Here is a 22,337-nt window from a genome sequence, read left to right on the forward strand (position 1 = left end):
AGAACAAGCTGGAAAACAGGACTACTTGTGCACAGGAAATTCTGTCATTTCAAAATGTGGTTTCAGTCTGAATCAGAACAAAACCCCAAGAGTTTCCAAATTCCCCTTGAAATGGAACTTCTGACAATTTTGGTCTGGAAACGCTGAAGCAGGGTGTTTCTGATACCCACCTCCCGCTTCAGACCTGCTGAGTGAAATCAACTTTCTCATCAGCTTGCAGCGGTGCCGTCACCACCTTCACTCAGGAGGTGGGAGGTTTCCTGGGGACACCTACGGTGACATCTCCCTGGGACCCTCTCTGGGGATCACCGGGCTCTCGGCATTGCTCTGGGAGCCTTCAGTGTTGCTGGGGAGCCTGTGGATGCAGCTGGTACCTCAGGTGGTTGAAGGGGCTGTGTTAGGAAGACGGGAGGAGGTGGAGGCTGTTGGCGGAGTAGAAGACCCAGTTTCATTTCTTGCAAAAGGCCCAAAACCATTCATACAGCAGCACTGCCAGAGCCCAAGCCCTGGAGAAACACCACTCTGCCCTGCAGCTTTAAAAATGAAATCTAGTTAGGGGATATCTCCCCTGAATTTCTTCTGCAGAAAGACTGGAGGATAAAATAATCAGAGAATTAGAGACCTGGAAATGACTGGTGGAGCTGGTGCTTGCTGGAGTCCTGAAGCTTTTGCTCACATGTGTTTGTACTCCCCAGGCGAGCACATACTTGCCCTGCCACGCTGTTATTCTGACAGAAAAAAATTAATCTAGAAAATGTGTAGGTACCTGCAGTGTTAAGGCTGGCACTGAGAGGAAGATCTGTACTGTTTCACTGCCTCCTTCTCAGCCTTGCCTTGTATCTACCATTTCAATTGTCTGAGACACCGGCCATTTTTGGCCACTGAACAGTACCTGTGCATAAGATCTTTTTATTTGTGATTGCAACTAAAAAAAAAACCAAAACATGCGTAATTTTAAACTTAAGAAATTATTTTGTTTTAGGGTTGCAGGAAATATTTTTATTAGGTTTCTTCAGCGATGCATTTATAGAGGTTAGCGACAGATTCTGTGAGTCTTGGTGACTTCTGGAGCTGTGATCTGGCTTGCTTATTGGGACATCTCATAGTAGGTGTTTACACATGGGGGTAATTCTGCAGCTGGGTACAAACAATCGTGCTGCTTGGCTTCCATCTAGCAGTGCAGAGGAGGACAGGCCTCCCATAGGTCCCATGTTGTAGCTTCCAGCCCTGCGTAGATGTCTCTGACACCCCTGGGTATCTCAGATCATGGCAGATACATAGCTTTAGGCAATCAGATCAATCTGTAGGAGCTTCCACGTGAGCTGCTGTCTAAACTCCCAGTAGAGTCAATGGAGATCTAGTCGATGCTGTCCATGGGGCCTGGACAACTGTTCAACCTGGATGGACACCTGCATTTGATAGCTGAGTCTCTCTAGAGCCTCTTATTGCCACAGTGATGGGATCAGCTCACATGGAGACACCTACATGAAGGCACAAATGATGGTGCATTGCAACATGCAGGTTGACTCGTACACTGCAGACTTCTGGAAAAACACATTTTCTCATACCTGGGTTCCTGGCCATGGTACAGGAGTATGTGTATTTCCACCTCTTGGGGAGGCTTAGGGTTAAGGGAGCTCCACTGCCCTTAGACTGTACAAATGTATTAATTGCTTCCATTATCTATTTTGGAGACATCATTACCAGAGATGATCATTTTTAGTCTTCTCCTGTTAGGTGTGATAGTACATGTGTGATGTGAGCTTTAGCACAGGTCTCTAGAATAAACCTTCCTGCAACACGTTGCTGAGTTGTCACAGCTTTTGTTAAAATGAGAGGGTAACAGAAAATATATCTTGTATTTTCAAAGTTTAGATCAATAACAAGAAGTCCAAGCCTTTCAAACATGCAGAACAATTTATTGTTATAGTTTATTAGTTGTTCCATGCTGAGAAAATCAAAGTCTACAAAATAAAAATGTCCACCACCACATCTCATGTGAAACAAGTGAGAGCAGCCATGGAGAAAGCACAACAGTGACGGCATCGCTTGGGCCACAGCCTCTTCCAGTGGTGGTGTTTTGCTTCCAGGATGGGTCCTACTGGTTTCCATGTGCTCTCTGCGTGTTGTGTTGAAGGATGAAGCCTCAGATACAAACATTTCCCCAGAGGGCAAACAAGCCCTACTGAGAGGTGAAGTCCAGCGCAACTGAGAGTTATAGCTTCCTGATAGAGTACATACACAGCTCCTGTGCTGCAGACAACCTGAGTTCAGACTCTTTATGTAGATATTAATAGCTAGGTGTGAGAGACTGTGTCGAATGTTTGTCTCAACATTGTCGAAGCGTCAAACCATCACCTAAACAATGGTACATCAGTCAAACCATAGGACTGGAGTCTTCCTGTTTTTTCCTGCAAGATGATTCCCTTATCTTGCAAGCCAGTCAAGCCACAGGGCTTGAAGCTTCCTGTTTTTTCCTCCTATTTTCCCACAAACCTGAATGCAGAGCTGATTCTGCAAAATTTAGCCTTACCCCTACGTATGCGCCCAGACCCAGGCCAGAAAAACAGAGGGGCCCAGAGACGGTATTGGGCATGCGTATCACCGCCAGGTGACGGGTGCGGCCAAGCAAACCCGCTCTTGGAATATGTGACGTGGATAAGACGAACGATAAAAGGACAGAAATGACCAACATTGGACGGAACGTTTCCCCCACCGAGTCAACTGGACTGCCGGGACGCCGCAGCTCCATGGTGGTAGCTATTGCAACTGAAACTCTTTTCCCTCTTTCCTTTCTTTCTCTCCTTTCTCTTGCATTTGCGAACTTCTTGTCGGGTTAATAAAGTTACCTGGCGCTTGACTCCATTTTGAGTCTTAATTCTGTTCCCGAGAAATACGAACAAAACCACGCTCCAGTGTGTGTGAGGTTGGTCTAGCCGCCCCTAGCCTCCCAGACTCGTCTGAGGTCGGCTAGAACGCAAGGGGGCCTTCCTCCCACCCGAAATCGGAGCATGACACTAGGAAAATTAAACCACATAATAGTTGTCCAGTCTGTAACCCACTATTCCTCACAGCTCCCTTACCAGCAGTGTGTCTCCCTTAATTTCCAAAAAAAAAAGAAAAAAAGTGGAGAGAGAGCCCCTGAGCCGAGCTGGCGAGGGAAAGGCGGAAAAACCACTGGAGCAGTAGGAGACATACAACTCTGCTCTTGTTACCTGCATAAAAAAATGTGAATGCTAGGAGCAGATGAAATCTTAGCCTTCTCCAGTGAAATACCCTGAGCAGGAGAAGCCATGCCAGCCTAACTGCAGCACTTAACAGAGGTATGTTAGCAATAAGTAACGTGCATCGACTGAATGAAGCAGAAGAGCTTAGTACCACTGCTTGCAGCCTTCAGAGCAGCTGACAAGTGTGAAAATCTATCATCTATTGCATAAATACAGATTGTTGTTTACTCCAATACAAAATAATAGCATGTAATAGACTGTTACATATCCATTTTTATACAGAAATGTAGTACAAATAAGTCATATTCCAACAGGAATAAAAGAGCCGCTGGAAAATATAAATATCAAGGCTACGGAGTGAGAATAACTCGACAGGAATACAAACCAGTAAATCAATGACACATACACCCTATCACAAAATAGAAAACTACACTAAGCTCTCATGCCTCCTGCATTATAAGGAAGAGATTAATCCCATTTTGCTTTTGACATGTGACATGTAAGCATCTGTAGCTAATCTGGTCAATCTGGGCATCATTTAGAGTCAACGCAGAGAAACAGGTGCCTTTAGACCATGAGTCACTTGGCCTGTAGAGAGATATATGTGGCATAAATAAATAAATATGCACATATACGTGTATATATAGGCAATAGGCTGAGATGAAGTGTTTTCTAAAGGACTTGTTCCTTCCTATTATCAGACATAGATGGTTGGATTTTGTCAGATGAACCCCATCCTACCAGGCCGAACGTGGCTAAAAAGTGGCAGAAGACTATTCAAACTTCACAAATTCCCAGTAATATAATACATGTCGAGTATTGTGTATGCTTGAGTCTGTCCTCAAATGCTTTTGCACTAGGTTCTTTGGTGCTCTGCAGCTACGAAAGGAGCTGTCAAATTAATCAGCTGCCACAATCTGCAGCATCCTTCTCTGAGATCGAGGAATACTGTAGTAACTGTTGTGGAAGGAGCTAGTCCAAAATAATTGGGAAGAGGCGGGCAATGACGAATGCATGTGTATGCTGAACCACAAGGGAGTCTAGTAAGATCTTCAGTTTATGTACAGAGGGTAAATGGGTTTAATTTCCCTTTCCAAGAGCAGCAGTGTGAGGAGGAGCAGAGTATGACCGCTTGGGCAGTCCATATGTACGTCTGGTCACTTCGGAGAGGCTGCTGTTATATCAGCCATACATCTGTGTGCTGGTTTTGTTTAGTGAGGGGGGGCTACTGCTGCTTGTAGCAGCAAGAAGCTGCTAGAAGTTGTTTCCCCTTTGTCCGGTGAACTTGGCTGTGGCCCGTGGAGGGCCCGCTGGGGCAGCTGTTCTGGAGGGACTGCATCCCGTGGGAAAACGACCCACTCCAGAGCAGTTTCACGAAGGACTGTGGCCCGTGGGAGGGACCCCACACTGGAGCAGGGGAGGAATGTGAGGAGTTCCTCCCCCAAGGAGGAAGGAGCGGCGCAAAGCGACATGTGATGAGCTAACCGTAAGCCCTGTTCTCTATTCCCTCCCTGTGCCGCTCGGAGCAGGAAAGAGGTAGAGATAATTGAAATGAAGTTAAGCCTGGGAAGAGGGAGGGGTGGAAGTAAGTTGTTTTCGTTCTCTTCCTCATTATCTTGCTTTGCTTTTAATAATAAGCAAGTAGTTTTCCCCAAGCCCATAATGGTAACTTCAATGATCTCTCCCTGTCCTTATCTCAAACACTGAGCCTTTTTTTCTTATATTATCTCACCCTGTTCCCTCAGAGGGCGGGGGGAGTGAGAGAGAGACTGTGTAGCTTGCTCCCAAGCAGGACTAAACTATGACAATCTGCTATATGGCAGGAGGAGGAAAAGTGTTTCTGGGAAGCAGTTCCAGGCAGGACTCTTACCCCATCTATCAATGATGGGCTTCCCTCCCTCCCCTGGACTCTGTAGGTGGGAAGTCACTCTGTCCCCATCAGAATTAAACCATAATACTTTCTGCCTCCTTCACACATTGGTTTTGAGTGTCCAGGCTTCCTCCTCATTTGCCACGGCTGGTCTTGGAGTTGCTGGTGCAATCTGTTTTTTTTTCTGTGGCAAGGCATTGATTTCATGAGTTTGGATCTAAACACCACAATTCCCTGAGAAGTCTTCCCTACAGCAGGAAAAATACTTTACTACAACTGGGAAGAGGCAGGTTTTCTATGGCTTCTTCTATATTTACTATGAGAAACCACATAGTCTTTTTTGCAGAAGATACCACTTAGGTTCTCAGTTACTATTTCATCTGGTATTGGCTATTTCATCACTTGTTCCACCACAGCGACAGTGAAGCGTAGATCATTCTTGACAATTTTTCACCTATTATATTCTCAGAAATCCCACAATGGCCCAGGCAATCTGCATCACGGTTGACCATCTTCACTAAAACATGTTTCAAAACATTGTCCACACTTTCTATGGTTTTATGCTATTGTGAACTGGCAAAAAAAGCCCTGCTGATGTGGTTTCACAAGGTCCTCCTCTCCTCCTTTTCAAGAAAAATCCTCATTCAGCAGAGAACCAGAGCCCATCAGTAATTAGTAAGGAAAAAGGAAGAGAAACTGGGATGAGGATTAGCAAAGAGAAAGGAGAAAAGAGGAACTCCCAAGTGTCAAATAGGGACATCTTGGATTAACTAGGCTGGAGAGCCTGTGAACAGGAACAGCCTTTGTGCATCTCATTGTAGTAACAGAAAGAGTGAGGAGGCCAGACTAAAATAAGTCTGAATTACAAAGTTGTCGTGACATGACTGAGAAATGAGGGGGATGAAGGAAGAAAAATTACGTGGTCGTGGTGGCAGATGCTCCACCAGACTTCCCATAGGTTAGCGAGAGAGAAAAAGACTGCTCGTGTAATCTATCTGAAACCAACATATTTGCATAATTAACCTTAATTTCCCCATGGGATTTATTTTCCACCTGTTATTTGAACTGTCATTCTCAGCTCCACAATGGCTGGGACAAAGCGTGCTCTTTGATTTCAAAAGGTTTGAATTATTTTGATTTCAAAAGATTTGATTTCAATTCTTCCTTTTCTTGTGCCAGTAGCTCAATCAGACAACCCAAAATCCAGGGTCATTCATTTAATACCCAAGAAGGTATTCAGAAGTCTAAGCAGTGCAATAGTGAGATGGCTGATCCAGTTGATCTTCCTTTTTTTTTTTTTCAGATTTCACATTTTTCTGATTCCTTTCTACTTACTGTGTTCTCTGCTTGGTGAGTCATAAAAAGACAGCGGGAATGATAAGCAGAACAAAAAAGATAGCTGTTAAAATAGAAAATCATCACAGTTAGCACCTGGGTTTATCTGTTATTATTGCAATTACTCCAACTGGAAGAAACAGGCAAGACTTGGGATAGGGGCTTGTCTTGTCCCTACTGATGCTGTGGTCTCTGGCATACTGCAATACTCGTCCTTCCCTTTATTTATCTCACTCCATTATTCCTCCTTATTACAATGTGTGCTGCAGTTGTCAGCAGACTCCAGCAGGAATCAAGAGTCCTTGTACAAAATCTTGAGCATATGCACAGTAAGAGATGATTTCCATTTTAGCAGCTAGTGGTTGAATGGAAGATGGGGAAGAGAAGGAAGAAAATCTCTTCAGACTGATCTAAATGCATCAGTTCAGCTGTGAGAAAATATTTTATTTGCCCATCCTTTTTTTCACACCTTTGAAAATGTGAAAGATACACATAATTTAAATACTTAATTTTTTCCTATTTTTTCCAGTTGAAGTTATTCACTGAATTCACAGAAAGTCTCAGAGAAAGAATCTGAAAATCGCTTCATTTAAAAACTAGACTTTTGATTGATCTATTTTTGTTTACATCCCTTATGAGTCTTTGAAAACCTCTTTCTAAAAACCTTAAATGCTTAAACAGTCTCTATTTAAATTTTCTTTACTGACTTCTCACCCAATACAGGGGTGTCTTGCAGTATTTTTATTAGCTCTCATAACAGAGATGGATCTCTTTGGTAGAACAGCAAATTGAAAGGCAAAGTAACCGCTCTGGGGGATGGGGTGAAACTTGAGTCCAGTTAACAAAATGCATACCTGTCACTGGCAGTATCACAGATGAGGAAAAGGATGGATGAGTCGAACCTACAAAGCAAGAGAAATTCTTGATTTTCTATTGATTTGCTCTTCTGGCAAAGAGCATCAAAGCAGCGATGAGGATAGAGTCAGACTAGGTTTGACAGCTCTCCCTCTGCACAGAAGACTTAATAATTGTCATGTTTGTTTCTTGGCCATCAGTAGATGTTTACAGCCTGGATGTCAATATATGAGCTGATCTGACACCTGTTAATGGTCGGCATGAAGTGAACCGTATCTTCCAGGGAACGAGAATCTAGCTAAGGTCTTTATATCATGTAAGATTGGGAAGGATGACTTTCAAGCTGCCAAGCTAGCATTTGGAAACGTGGCCTCAAACAGGACCTCTTTTTCCCCAGAAATGTGACTCATCTTCCCTGGTGCAAGAAATTTGCTGAATTTCTCCCCTTTCCTGAAAAGGAAGCTCAGAACTTGAGCCAGTATGAGATACAGGAAGGTTTTTACAAGAGGTCCTATAAGAGTGGTCTCTTGATAGATGTCTTTGTGTTGAATGCTGAGGTGAGAACTGAGAATGGAAGGATATTCCTTATCCAGCCCCATTAAAGATATTACATCATAATAAAGAGAAAAACAACACTTAGGAGGAATAAATACTTGGTGCAGTAATTCCAAAGACCTGACCTTGCTCAGGTTTGAGTGTACTTTTGAAGGAAACTGGAATTATTGTTCTGTTGAATCAAAAGCCAAGGTAGCCTTTTTCATCATCCAGCCTCAGATTTTTCATAATCCTAATTTTAAAATTTCAAATATTTGCAATCTCTGACTATTCAGTAGGTTGCATCATTTTCTAGGACTGGTATGTTGATGGGTTATTTCTATCATAGCAAGAAATTCCTTCCTCCTGATAGTACCAAGTGAAATTATCAATGGAAAAAAAAAAATTACTGTTCTGAAGGAGAAGGGAAGACCAAACAACAAATTGTGATTGCTGTACCTGGAACACCCTGAACTGGGCACCACAGGGAAACTGATGTATGAAGGGGAGAAAGTCCTGGGTTAATGTGAAATAGCGTGTACAGGTGATTCATTCTTACAGTCAGAGCAGCATCAAGAGGCAACAATGGCAAAGTGTTATCTGAGAGGTCGCTCTGCAGGCAAAAGGGCCTGCCCAAACCATCCTGCTCTACCACATGGCCCGGGATGGGTCATAAGGGCTGGCATTCATCTCACCTACAGTTAGGTAGATGTGGCCTCTGAGATAGTCATCTGGGCTCTGCTGTAGTCACTGGGGAAAAACACGCCTTTAAAGTGTGCAATTCACACTAAAATAGACTTGTGAAATAGGGCAGCCAACACAGCACCATCAACATCTATTCCCCTCCATCAGTTATAAGGTAGTCCAGTTTAGATGTGGGCATCTATGCAGTAGAGGTCTACAGTTCTGCAAGATTAATTCCCCCTTAAAAGCCCAATTACTGGTGAAAACCATTTTTTCCCTACTCTCTGTTGGTAGGAAGTCCTCTTGTATTGACCTTGCATTGGCTCCCACCTCTGTAAAATTCAGTCCACAGCACACCCCTACCTCAGAGGAAGCTGGGAAGGTAATGAAAGCCTGAGGACTGCGGAGGTGGTGAACACCTGGGACCTTCAACCTGCAATAGCTCTGTCTGCCACCCAGAGAAGGCCCAGGACCCTCAGTGCTATCACAGATGCTTAGGAAAGGGGCTCTGTTTTCTCTCTGCATATTGAACTCATTCACTGTAGAGTTAGGAAAGATGTCATCAGAAAAGGTAGGTAATTTGGGTGGGGTAGAGGCCATGAAGGTCTTTTTTTTTGGCATTAACTCATCTAAGGGCATAAAAGTAAGAAACAGAGGTTCTGCAGCCTCACTTGAGAGCCCTGCTGGCTCCCTGAGCAGTGAAACTCTAACTGCCAGACTGTAGCGGTGCATGTCCTGCTGAATCTGGGTCCACAAGGACTACAGTGCACTATTGCTTGGCTTTTCGCTGTCTCTTTGTTCAAAACAACATCCTGGCTGTTAAATTAAGAGCTGAGCCACACCACTAATTTTTAGCTATGGAGTAGCTAAACTCTGGTTCCTAAAACCCTGAGCAATCATGAAGGATGCTTAGATATATCTTTTGGAGTACCTTACTGTGGAGTGACAACAGATGACCCATAGCTGCCAAGATGAGGGAGAAAAGAGAAAGGTTTATTCTACTATTTTCTTCCAGTATATGACACACAGTATATGTGGCTCTATCTGCTCACAAATTCCTGCAATTTTGCAATTTGTATGAAAGGACACCCAAGACAAAGTGGGATGCAGCTATGTCCTCCCCAGAGATGTCATCTCCATCAGTCAGAGCCCTGAGATCGCTGATATCTCCATCCCGAACCCCAAGCTGGTTGTTCTCTAGGATTGATGTGCTGAGCTGGGGGCTCTGGACCCTGCATGAACAGGTCAGGACACCGATGTGATGCCAAAGCAATCACCTTACCTGGCTCAGCAGTCTGTGATGACCACTCGTCGCTATAGCTGCTGTCATTGGTGCATCGCATGTTAAGGGGGGTCCAGATGATTTTGCCATTCACCTTCTTGCACGTGCGGGTGCCAGAGGTGAGGGGTCCCTTATCGTAACCACTCTGGCATTTGAAATGTAATACTTGTCCCACGTTATACTGTTTGTTCAGTCTTAAAGAGGCATGTGGAACAGTCTTGGGAGGACCACAAAAATCTGCGGGATCACAAGGCAACACACAGTTAAAGGAGATGGATTTTACCTGCTGCTTTTGTTCTTGAAACAACGTGATTTGTATTCTTACAAAATACAGACAAGTAGGATATTCCAAGCTTTCCTAATTCTTTGTTAGGATATAAAGTACTAATTCTCTTACACTGTGTGACTTATTCAGGCAAGATATTATAGCAACTGTTTCTTTCTCTCTGTCTGTCAAAATAATTAAAAATTACTCATCATTCTTACACTGTTTCCATGGAAATTAGTGGGAGAACTGTTATTGCAATAAATGGGCTCTTACTTACCTTTCTGGTCAAACTCTGAACAGTTTTCTGGCTTCTGGATTGCAGGGTTCTGTGGTTTTGTCTCTGAATTAAAACGTGTCACCATCGTGGGAGTCGTTGACAACAAAACTTTCTTATCTGTGGGAGAAGTTATATTTGCTGAATTACAGTAGGATGAATAGTAGAGCAAAGCCAGAGCACTCAAACTTTTAGAGGTAGGATGGAATTGTTGCAAGTTCTAATTTGCAAAGATAAGTGCAAAACATCATTTGTTAGAGCAATGTTCAAATGTGTCTTATACTAACTCATTGGAAAAACACCTCTACAAGTGCAGGAAAAGGACAGTAATCACTTACCAATACATTGAAAATCCTTGTAGACCCAAGAAGCAACACACTGTATATTCTGACACTGAATTCCCAAGTACTGACCACTTTTTCTTGTGTAGCCACTGTCACATTCATAATACAGTTTGGTCTCCAGTGGATATGCTTCAGCAATAACATCAGCAAATTCGATGCTTGGAAGATGTGGGCATTTTTCTGCAAACAGAAAATCTGAGAATCAGGACAGCCTGTGCATCTACCTCATCCACCAATGTCTTCCCACATCTTTCTGTTTTGTCAATACCAAATCATGCCCTGTGCTCAGCGAAGTAAGCCTAATTCTGCTTCCAGCCACAGGGCGAAAATCACAGCTGAGGGATGAAACTGAATGTCATGGAGGGAACATGAGGGTAGCAAAGCTTTGTTTCTTTGATTGTCTCTAATCCCAGGCGAGGCTCTGAGTGTCTGGCAAAACTATTAATTATTTTAAGTGAACATTTTTTATTTTATTTTTAGAACAATCCCACCCTCCAAAGCCTTCTGCACATTGGAGTTAGTTGTCGCCATTGATGTTATAAGTATAGATTTGTTCAGGATGCAGAAAAATCCCTTGGGAGCGTCTCCACCAAGTGATGTGAAGCCTGTATTTGTCTACATCTTTTTAGTTAGGAGGAGCTGATTCAACTCCCTTGTGGTTTTTTTTTTAGAGGAGAAAGGATGCTGGAGCAAGGATGTTCTGCAGCAGCTGGGAGCAGTGGTGGGAGGCATCAGGCCTATTTGCCTGCTTCTGCCCTGAAGCAGGCAGTTGAGCCCGTTCCTTCTGCCCCCAACAGATGGGCAACGTGAAATGCTACCAACATTTTCTTAATGAAGCTGTACACAATCATATCATAGGGCTGCTGCCTGCACCAGAGTATGCAGCCCTGAATTTGCGGAGTGAGGCATACCAAGCAAAACTAAGTCATTAGAAGTTGCAATCATCTGTAAGAAAACATTGGAAAGGGGGGTAGACTCTCAGATCTGTCTGAGTGCATCAAAGAGCAGCTTATTGTGAAATAAGTTTGTAAATCTAAATATAACTTGTCGCAAAACAAGGACATGAAGTGCTGTGTCATCAGCAAATCACATCTAAATATACTTCTCAATCAGTTGGAATGAATTAAGTTGATCATTTCAGTGCACTTGAAAAGCCCACTGAAGCTGAGCTGGAGACCCAGAAGCTGATATAAGCACGACTTAATGATTATTTAAGGCCTAAAGGCTGAGAAATTCTAAGATAAAACAGGCTGGTTGCATCAGGGCCGGCATTCAGGATCTTTGGGTGCATGATCTGAGGCCCTTTATGCTTATGCATAATAGTAACATAGCTATTATGAGTAAAATTTCTTAGTCATCCTGTCTTCACATTTTTCTGCAGCCATAATTAACGCAGCCTTAGCAACCAAGAATGACTGTGAAAGGGCCTTGAATCTCTCATAGCTGTTCATCATGTGTCATCTGCCCTTGACTCCCAAAGTGCCTTCTCCTTGAAACAAAGCCGTGCCTTACCAACAGTAACCCAATCAGCGACTCCCAAACCCAGTCCTGCAATGGCCTTTCCTTTCAGGGCCACTTGTTTCCTTTGATATTTTCTGTCCTTTTAACTTTTCATTATCTTGCCACTTAGTAAAAGTCAGAAAGTTTGAAGAAGACAACAATGAAAAGTATTGTGAGCAGCTTAACAGCTAAGCTGTGTAAGGGATATTTTAATCCTCTTGTGTCTTTGTGTTATCAAAGGATTTGCCTTGTAAACGACAACAGACTGTGGCTTTGAGAGAAGCAACTTGTACCCGAAATAGTTAACCACATGGTTTACCACAGACTGTCAGAGTGATTAAAATTAAAGAGTTATCAGATTAGCAGCAAGTTGAGATCATGTAGTCTCACTTTCCCTGAAAGCTAAAAGCATGTTTCCCTCAAGACTTCAAAAGCCTTTTTGAAGCAGACTGCAGATCTGAATCTCAGTACAAGGCACTCAAACCTACAACTCTTTGGTCTCTTCTTAAGAAAACCCACAGCATTTAGCCTACTCATCATAAAGGGCAACTGCTGTTTTAATCGATAATCAAATGAAGTTAGGGTTCTTCTGAGCTTGCACGTGTCAGATAAGGATTGTACGGAAATGGTGCACATGGGTGACAGCGAGAAATACCCATCAGGCTGGCGCTCTTGGATCAACTCATCCACATTGCAGCTAGATCTCATGAAACACTCCTAGGATCCAACCTTTTCCTTTCATCCATGTCACTCAAATTCTTCTCACATCTAAACCACTGCAGCATCTACATCTTTGGCCTTTACAACAACATTCCTGTCTCTGATCCAGAAAGCACTTGGAAAGATAAATTCCTTAAGTGTCATTTTGACCTTCTGTTTGCTTCTCTCTGTTGACTTCTAACTGCTTCACTGTCACATCAAATATTTTGCTCCCATTTTCAATAACTTTCTCCTTATCAACCATCACATATATCCTTTCAAAACATTGACTTCTCTTCCCATGCTAGTCCACCTCACCAATGTGTTTGATATCAAAGCCATCAGCTTTTGGGTTTATTCTTGTGCCAGTCCTCACCCTGGGAGGAGCTGTGCAAGAATATGGACATTTCAAGATACCCACTGCCATTATTACATTGAATAGTCCCATTGAATTTGGTGGCAATTCCCATGGCTTAAGGTAGAGGTTTCTGCATTTAATTTCCTTATATTCATTCAGCAACAGTAATACTAGCTCCAGCTGGTGTATGAGGCCTTATTGCTGAGGAGGGATGCCCCAACTTCACTCCTTTAAATAAGAAATCCATGCTGTTGTCTTTCCCATCCCCATCACCTCAGCCTCAACTTTGCACCCACCTGAACGGAGTCAGTACAGTGGCTGGAAAGAGAGTGGACTCAAGTTTTATTACCATGTACAGAAGGAAGCTGCCATGAAGCATGACAAACATGATGCTCTTAGCCGTATGATTCAGTTTTAGGTAGTCCTGTGAGGAGCAGGCAGTTGGACTCAATGATCCTTATGGGTCCCTTCCAACTTGAGATATTCTATGATTCTATTATTCCTCTTCATTGTCTTTAAGTATCTTAGATATCTTCAGATGTGCTTTTTTTTTAAGTGGTCTTTTACTCATCTTTGAAGAACAAGTAGGCACCCAACGTGCTGAAGAGTATTACTTTCGTACTTTCTTGACTTGTATTTGGATCCTAAACTTCCTGTGTTGGTCAGCTATTTGTACCACACCTAACACAACTTGAGTCTTAATTATCAGCTAGGACTCCAGGCACTGTGGCAGTAGATGTGGTAATAACTCATGATAATGACTACACACTCAGTGAAATCTATCTGAGAATGGAAGATATAGTTTGGCCCAGAAGAGCTCCCAGTGCTTTGACATTTAGCAGCATCACAAATTCAAGCTAATTGCTGTGTTCAAACTCCCATCCGGGAAGAATAAGTATCCTCCAAAGCTGCAAGAGCCATAGGAGGTGGCATATAGGTGTGCAGGGGTGTTTCATGGCACTGGACCTCCTGGCATAGTGCGGGAAGACTGTGCAGAGACGAAACAGATCTGGTGAGGTCTTGATCAAACTGCCTACAGAGAATGACCTCTGAAGTGAATCATCCCTAGAACTTCATTCAGTCTTTGTGCCCAAGGAAACTGTGTGGTTTGCCCCTAAAAAAAATCAACAACCCTGCTGTATGGGTGATAAAAGAGCCAAGGGATAGGAAGAAGCCAGAAAACTAGGGAATGGCAGTGTAGATTTACTCCTTGACTAGATTTCTGATTTTTTATATTTTTAGGAGAGATTAACTTTGCTTTTTTTACCATTTTGCACCTGACTGGGAATTAAGACTGTTCATTCATTTGAGTTGCTGTGATGAAAAATACAAATCTTATAAAAGGCCAGCACACCTAGGCGTAACCTGCCTCATAACCTCTGGTAGCCCAGTTTTGCACAGCCCAGCTTCCCTCTGGGTTCTCCATTCCTCCACAGCTACTGCAGGACTACACTCCTGCTAGTATTGGTTTAAAAAAAAAATGCTGTCACATCACCTTCAGATCTCTTCTTGGGGTTTTGTTTGCCTCTTTGTTTTCCCGCCCCACATCCTCCAATTCTCCATCCCCATTACAAGGTGCTGTGTGGCCCCATTTCCTTCTCTTTCAGTCCCTATGTCCTCTGTCCTCCCTTTCCTTCATTCACAAGCTTCATCAGCCCTCACCTACCATTCTCATCTCCTACGCCCCAAAAGTGCCCTGTGACTCCACTTTTTTTGCACTTAGAGGTACTAACATGACATATTGAAATGGGCTAAACAGAGAGGTTGCTGTAATTAAATTAATGGGATTTGGCACTGCTATCTGTTGCAGAATTGGTGAAACACATAGCTCTCCTTAAAGCAGCTGGGAATCCACCTTCCTGCCCACATTAGCGGATTTTTAGTGCCTACAGCATTTCTGGGAATTTTGGAACTACTTTCAAGTATTATATAGTGTATGGAGACATGTTTTTGGAATTAGAAGACTCGTGAATTCAAATGATAGACATCTGTGAAACATAAACATTAAAAAGTAGTTATTGCATCTTCTGGTGTGCTCCTAAAATTAAGTTTGATACATTTTCTGAGACCTGCAAGCCACTCCTTGTCATCTGAGTCACAAGATAGGTGGGATCCCTGCTATTCCCACTTAAGCAATGGTGCCTGATGCCATTTGAAACATCTTAGGGCATCTGGGACCTTCACATAAGCTCTCAGATATCATACAGGACTTACTGGAGGCTGGTGCCAGGCAGAATACCCTGCCATGCCCTGTCTTTTGTGAGTTTATTGCCATTTGCTAAATAAAGCTTAACTGCCCTTGGTTACTCTCAGCAGCTAGCATCATTATTTAGGTTCAGGGGAAAGAAACCCACTAGTTAAACCATCATCAGTTCTTTCAGTGCTTTGATTTCTTCCCTGAGATTTCCCATACAAATACGTTACTGACCCAACACAAAACTGCTTGTAGTATGCTCATGTACCAGCAGTATTAGGATTTATGAACCTCTCCTGCCTGTTTCTGTTCCATGTCTGAGCTAGCAGAGCAGTGTTAGACAAGGCATCAGAACAACACCTTTTGTCCAGAAGAAGTGAACGGGGAACATTTCTAACAGGTATTTTTAGTATTAGGTAAACACAGACAATGAGTCATGCCACTAAAATCTAAACTCAGAATTTCCTCTGTCATTTGGGTGTGTGTCACCAGCGCTGACATTATTCTGATGTCAAGATAAAATACCAATGTGCAAAAATAGGACAATTTTCCCCTAAATACAAAGACGGTAAGACGGGATCGGTAGGAAACCAGCTGTTCTGAAGATCTGAGTAGAAGCAGTGGAAGAAACCAGGCAGTTCACACACCTGCCCAGTTCAGAGATGAAGAGAGCCTTTCCCCAGAGACACCAAGAAATCAAACCATGCCAAAATGAAGACATTTTCCCTGATGTGCCTGAAAAGCTAATTCAGCCCTGGGGGTTCATATGCTTTCTGAAACTATGTGCTCTCTGAAGCATGTCTCTTGAAGATGAAACTGATATGAGCAAAGAGAAGGAATTGATACCAGCAACTGGACCGAAATGGTAATGAACTTTTTGTAAATTCAAAACTTTTTTCCCAAAGGGTCTGTTAACAAGCTAGCTACAGCTCTGCCTGCTTCTTTTGCCTCTGATTAATGTAATTTATTGTCTGTGTGGATTTGTAAGCTGGAGACACATCTCAGCTCTGCGGCTAGGGTGCAGACCCAAAGTTTACAGTTATTTGCCTGTGAGATTTTGGTTAGCTATACTATAGATAACATCGATATTATTTTACAAAGTCATCTGAGCAGTAATAAGTCTGCAGTTTAAGTGACAGAAATACAATGCAGATCAAATCACCAGGCACAAGATTTAATGCAAACAGAGATGGAGATATCAGCCTTATGAGGCAGAGATGGGTTTTCATATTCCTAGCAGTGGAGAAGAGTCCAGTTGTAAGGATTAGGCAGTTCAATGCCTGCTGAGTTCGCTGTACTAGAAAATGTCTCTGTTGGAAAGAGAGTGTAAAATAAACTGGAATATGAACTGGCAGGAGCTGTCCATTAACTCTTTGTAGGACCATAGGAAATCAGATTTGGGACAGATGCACTTATCTCTTGGCTTAATCATGCTAACCAGCTGTTTGCCATTGACCAAGGCAGTGGAATCTAATGGAAAAAAAAAATACATATACAACAAGGATAGAGTTGGTTTGACAGTGGATTACGCTTTCTCATGCTAACCATAAGTTAGCCTCAGGAATCTGTCTTTTTAGCTCCTTCTGTAAGGAGCAGAGCTCGTCAGGCCTCTACAGAGGACAGCAGACACCTAACGTGAGATCTCCAAAGCAATGCTTACAGGTGCTTCTGTCTTTTTATCAGCTACAATGGTGGAAGAATGCTCATACATGCTCACATCAATAATTAGTGTGGTTTAGTGAATGCATTGTTATAATTTTAGAGCTCACTTTGCTCTAAGTCCCCAGCAAAGCAGCCTGTAGACCTTGTCGTGTCTTCCACTGACCAGATGTCTCTTGACTGAACATCTGTCTCTCCTCTTCCTGAGCACAGCTATCCCCCTTCATCACCAACTCACTCCTGTTTTAAGGCACGGACTGAGTACCACTCAGCTGACAAAAAACAGACATTTCAGTTCCCTGTGTAGTCACTAGAAAGACACTTACAGGACATGACTCATTGCACCCTTATCTGCAATCTGGTAGATGGACTGTGCCCCGAAAGCACTGCTTGCTCTCCCCTGGCTGTGAAGGGGATCCTCATGTCCAGCTCGATGGAGACGACAGTGCAGATGGCTGGAATTAAGTGAGATGAATCTCATGCCTGCCCTGGCAGGGAGGCTGGGCTGGGGACTTGGACTGCAAATGTGGAATTGGAAGAGAGAGCATTAGGAAAGAGGGAGAGTGTTTCCTAAGGCAGGGAGAGGGAGGAAAACTAGCCTGAGCACAGTGCGCTGCATAGAAAGTGTACCAAGGGGGGAATGGGGAGCTTTTGTTTTTCTCATTCTTTTGTTTCTGGGTGTTTATAACCTTCTTGGTTCTGTGGTAAAGCCTCAGAGCTCAAGCTATTTAAAGGCAACCACTACACATGGTATGGTAGCAGAACACAGTCTGGTTTTGAGAATATCGTATGTGAAAGCCTTGTTTTGGTGTGTGACATTTGGGTTTTGAATAGATTTGACTATATTTTTGCTTAAATCTTTGACTTCAGTAACACCCACCTCTTCAGTATTTTCATTGAAAGGGAAAAACATGTTACTGAGAAAGAAAATCGTCTTTTTAAACAGCAGCAGAAATTAAGATCCTTTTCTTCGGCTGAAACTTTCTCAGCGTTGCCTATTGTTGGGTTCGAAGGGCAGTAGAGAATATCCTCTCTGAAAATAATTGAACTGGCTGACAAGCACGTGTCCCAGTCTTGAGTAACAGTGAGAAAAGGTCTGGTGGGACTCTTTTGATTTCAAATGTGGCTTTTTACTCATTTGACTTTGGTCTTAGCCTGGTCATTGTGCGTCTTGCTGGAGCTCTCAAGAGTTGGATGGAAATTGTTTGTTAGTGTTGATGATTCTTCTGACCTTCTAATGCATGAAACATTGTTCCAAATAGGGAGGGCTGTATATTCTTTATCTGAGGGCTCACACTTTACAAACGGAGAATATAAACAAAAAGCAGCAGATGAGAGAGTGCTGCTGCCCTGGCAGGGCTGAGGAACAGGGCATCAGATGAAGGAAGTCATGGAAGGACTTTGGAAATGTGAGTTTTGGAGAAGCATTGGAGGAGATGGAGCAGAAACACAGGAAGCCAGGTTGTTCCAAGATTCAGAACCAGGGTCAGGAGACGGAAACCATAGGTAGAAAACATCCAGAAGCTAGGCTTTGAAGATACAATTAATGCAACAGGAAAAGCAGGAGAGACAAAGCTGAACATTGAGGAAGAAAGCAAGGAAACTAAAATTGGAACACTCTGAAGGCAATAGTGATCAAAGTCAAAGGGAGTGGCTTTCTAGCAGTAGCTAAAGAGTTGATTTTTTGCTGTGACAAAAGAGAAGGACATAACACCTCATCTGTCATGAGATGGGGGAAGATTTCTCCATCTGAAGGCAGAAGCAGATACTGCAGGATCGCTATCTATAATAACTACTTTTCCTCAGCAGGATCACGATTTTTTAACAATTTTTTTTTTGTAGCTTTCTATTGGGTGCTTTGCTGCTGAAGGTCACTGTAACTGGAAGGTTTATAGAGGTATTTGCTCTCTGGTTGACCTTACAAGAAACACTTGCATGTGTTTGAAAACTTTAATTTATTCTGCATTGCATTTCAAATCCATGGGAGCGAGCACTAATATGCAAGTATAATGGGAAAGAAATTCCTCTCATTTAAATGACTGAGATCTGGTAGCCATCTTGTGTGAATGAAATTCAGTTGAATTAAATTCTTTCCTTTGTGAGTTTTAATCCTTTCCAGGTTTAACTTGCAAATCTATTCAGTGTATTCCTGTAAGATGAATAGCAAGATGGAAAGGTCATAGGAGCACAGACCGGCTTTTATCTTGTATTTGACCCTCGCCTAGCATACTTCAAACTTCACCCATGCCTGCAGCTTCTAGGCACTGCTGCTGTGCGGAGTAAATGAGATAAATGTGATGCTCTTCACAAGAAAACCAGCATTTCTCTTACCCTCTTTAGCACTAAGGTGTAGTTCAATTCTTACTAAATGAATGATCATCCCATGCCTTAGTTTCCCCAGATATATATCAGAGACCTTTGTTCTCTCGAAGCACTTCTATCAGTGAACCTGTTCTGTAAAATAAAGGCTTTTTATTTTCTTTTTCCCCTAATTATATTTATTCCTGATAGTGCATTTGGCCAGAAACCCTCTTGCAAATAACATCTTATGGCAGGATCTATTTACAAAACTGAACTTGCAGTGGTGGGATGAGCTGAAAATACTAAAGCAAAATAATACGAATAGCACTGTATGTACCGAGATACAGTTAATTTTTGACAAGTTACACCTAGCCTCTTTCCCTTTTCTGTGCTTATGTCTGTTCCCAGGTTTCCTTTTTGATCCCCCTAAGGAATTAAAAACAGTAGGTCTTACAGTCACAATACTTCAGGTGTTTCCGCAATAAAAAACCCTAAATTGATAAAAAGGTGGTGTTTCTACCTTAGTGTATTATTTGCAGGGACAATTAAAAAAAAAAAATTATGTTTAAACATTAGGAGAGACCAGGAAGCTGAGGAAAGAAGAGCTTAATGATACAGTGAAGAATGCAATGCTATGCATTTATTCATTCAGCAGAGAATTCAATCACATCAAATAGCGTAAAATGCAACTGCTCTAACGCCCCTCAATTTTTCCAAAAACCAGAAAGATTTCTGATAAATGAGACTTGCCAGCAAGAAATGTCACAATGTGTCCCAGGCACAGTAATACGGAAAGTGTGATATAGGGGACTTGACTCATCCCAGAACCGATCCTATTTACGTATCTCTGGCTAAACGTCTCACAGTGATGTTCTTGCACGCAGCCCTTAAACGCTTGCCGTGGGCAATGGCACTTCGTTTGGCAACGAAAATGCCCCGTGAAGGAAAAGGTACAGCGTTTACTGGCCAAATACTTCAACGAGAATAAAATCACCTGGGAGTTAAATAGTTGTGAAGGTGCTTCCTGCATTAATGAGTTCGGTCATAAGCAACACATTTTTCCCTTGAGATGCCCTGCCTCCAGTAAAATCCACAGCCCTGCTAGAGGCGGTCCATTAGCAGTTACAGCACCACTGTATCTGAGAAGCTGCCTTAGGCCATAACTGCTCATATCTCTCAACCTGGACATCATCACCAGGTACAGAAGGAACTATCACATTTATGGAGCACTGAGAATGTAAGATTTTTTTTTTTCCCCTTTGACAAAGCGGTTAAAATTCAAATGCGCTGTTACATCACCAGACCACTTCTCAATGCACACACTTGTCACTATAAATAAGCCAAATATAAGCAGTATCACAATTTATAAATGTGTAAAATTATGCTGAATGAATTAGCTGCCTCTGTTCACAGTTTATAGGCTCTACTGGTTGGGAGGCGTGGCTGAAAGAATACTTGGTGTTTATAGTACTCGTAGCAAATTTGGATGGCACCGTTTAACTAATAGCATTGCCATTAATTTTACCTACAGAGACACTGACATTTCAGTGTCTATTTTTATATTTCCTAAAGTTACATGCAAAATGGAAAAAAACAAATTTAAAGAGCTACCTAAGTGCACAAGGCTGCTTTGATCTGCCCACTGTTCCAGCGATGGGTTGGAGGATACATACATTACTCAGACAAAAAATATGCTGCAATGCTCTAGATTGTCTGCAGTTGATGGTTTGTGGGCACAAAACCCATTTCTCTCATTTTCTTAGAATAATAAATTCCTTAAGCTCTTTATTACTTTCCTTACCTGAAAGGAGTCAGGATGTTACGAACATCCTCCAGCAGCCACCGCAAAAAAAGCAAATCATATTTTCCCTCCCCAAAAGGCAGAAATAGTCTTTTACCTGGCTTGTTCCCCTTGACGGATCCAAACAAGAGCCACATCAAAAGGCACTTGAGCTCCATGGGACTTGTTCACATCTTTCCTCCGCAACACTGAGGATGGTGAGGTTTCTCAGAAGTGATGGGCTGGTGCCGACCAAGCTGATCAGCCCTCTACTGCCTGGTTAGACTGGTGGGGAGCATCATCCTGTGTGCACAGCAAGGACTTGGCTCTTTGGTCAGCAAATCATCGTTTCGCTGGCTGGCTCTGCAAGAATGAATAAAGGCTGCTCTCTGTTCAGGTATTATGTGAGCTTTTATCCGGAAAATCAAACTTAATGCTCAGTGTGGCGGAGCGTGCTGTCATGTGTAGGAAGTGGTTTGACACATCAGAGCTACTGACTGCAGTGCTGTTCCACTACAGCTTAAGGTCACTAGAAGTCGGCTAGATTTTGACGGGTTTGTGCAGCCACTCAACCCCAAATCTGTGGCTGGACACAGGGATTGTTGCTGTAGGATAGCTGTCTAAGGTATGACAATGGACCTCAGACACCATCTGTGGGCTCTACCTACAAATAAAAGGTCCCACGGGGTATAATTTTGGCTTTTTGGAGGTCTTCTGATGATGATAAAGCCACATGCCTTTTGTTTTTTGGTGTATGCATGCTTGCAGTTTCTCCGAGTGACAGCTGAGCTTCTGAGGGATGGACAGTTTGATCAAAAAAAAAAAATCTATGAGGATGAGGCTGGCAGGTTTGGAAAGTGTTTGTCTTGCTCCTAAATTGACTGGGTTTGCCATGCTCCAGTGCCATTTGTTCTTCCAAATGTTAGTGGAAAACTGGAAATGATTGAGGAAGTATCGCACTTCATGTAGTTTTCTTCAGTCATTTCCACATAAATTACTACCTGTTGGTACCTACATAATTAGTTGGGATAGATTACAGAAAAACAGATTTAAACTATCTGTGGTATTCTATCATGATTATTACATGGGACTTTTACTTCTCCTTTATAAATCTTTAATAAATGAAATCTTCCTAACAGGTTTGCTAAGAAAGAGAGGTCATACATTTTAAAA

At 42.6% G+C, this 22,337-nt stretch overlaps 1 protein-coding gene across 1 annotated transcript; it reads right to left on the reverse strand.

The window, feature by feature from the left end:
* Positions 1-3,028: 3,028 nt before the first annotated feature.
* Positions 3,029-21,358, reverse strand: IL15RA (interleukin 15 receptor subunit alpha). The gene is made up of 7 exons (XM_086739939.1): positions 21,283-21,358; positions 10,668-10,853; positions 10,333-10,449; positions 9,788-10,024; positions 7,287-7,334; positions 6,433-6,496; positions 3,029-3,815 (listed from the first exon to the last, which is right to left on the reverse strand). Exons 1-6 carry the CDS (start codon positions 21,341-21,343, stop codon positions 6,453-6,455), a joined length of 693 nt encoding a protein of 230 aa, XP_086596065.1. The 5' UTR covers positions 21,344-21,358; the 3' UTR covers positions 3,029-3,815; positions 6,433-6,452.
* Positions 21,359-22,337: the final 979 nt, after the last annotated feature.

The sequence above is a fragment of the Chlamydotis macqueenii genome, chromosome 1 (genome assembly GCF_036417535.1).
Source record: "Chlamydotis macqueenii isolate bChlMac1 chromosome 1, bChlMac1.mat, whole genome shotgun sequence".
Taxonomy (NCBI): domain Eukaryota; kingdom Metazoa; phylum Chordata; class Aves; order Otidiformes; family Otididae; genus Chlamydotis; species Chlamydotis macqueenii.

Bases quoted from the DNA above. Each gene is read 5' to 3' on its own strand.
- IL15RA (XM_086739939.1), bottom strand. From the start codon at position 21,343: ATGGAGCTCAAGTGCCTTTTGATGTGGCTCTTGTTTGGATCCGTCAAG. The intron at 10,450-10,667 runs GTAAGTGATTAC...CTTCTCCCACAG, and splicing joins CAAGGATTTTCAATGTATTG to ATAAGAAAGTTTTGTTGTCA. The intron at 7,335-9,787 runs GTAAGGTGATTG...CTTGCTTTGTAG, and splicing joins ATCACAGACTGCTGAGCCAG to GTTCGACTCATCCATCCTTT.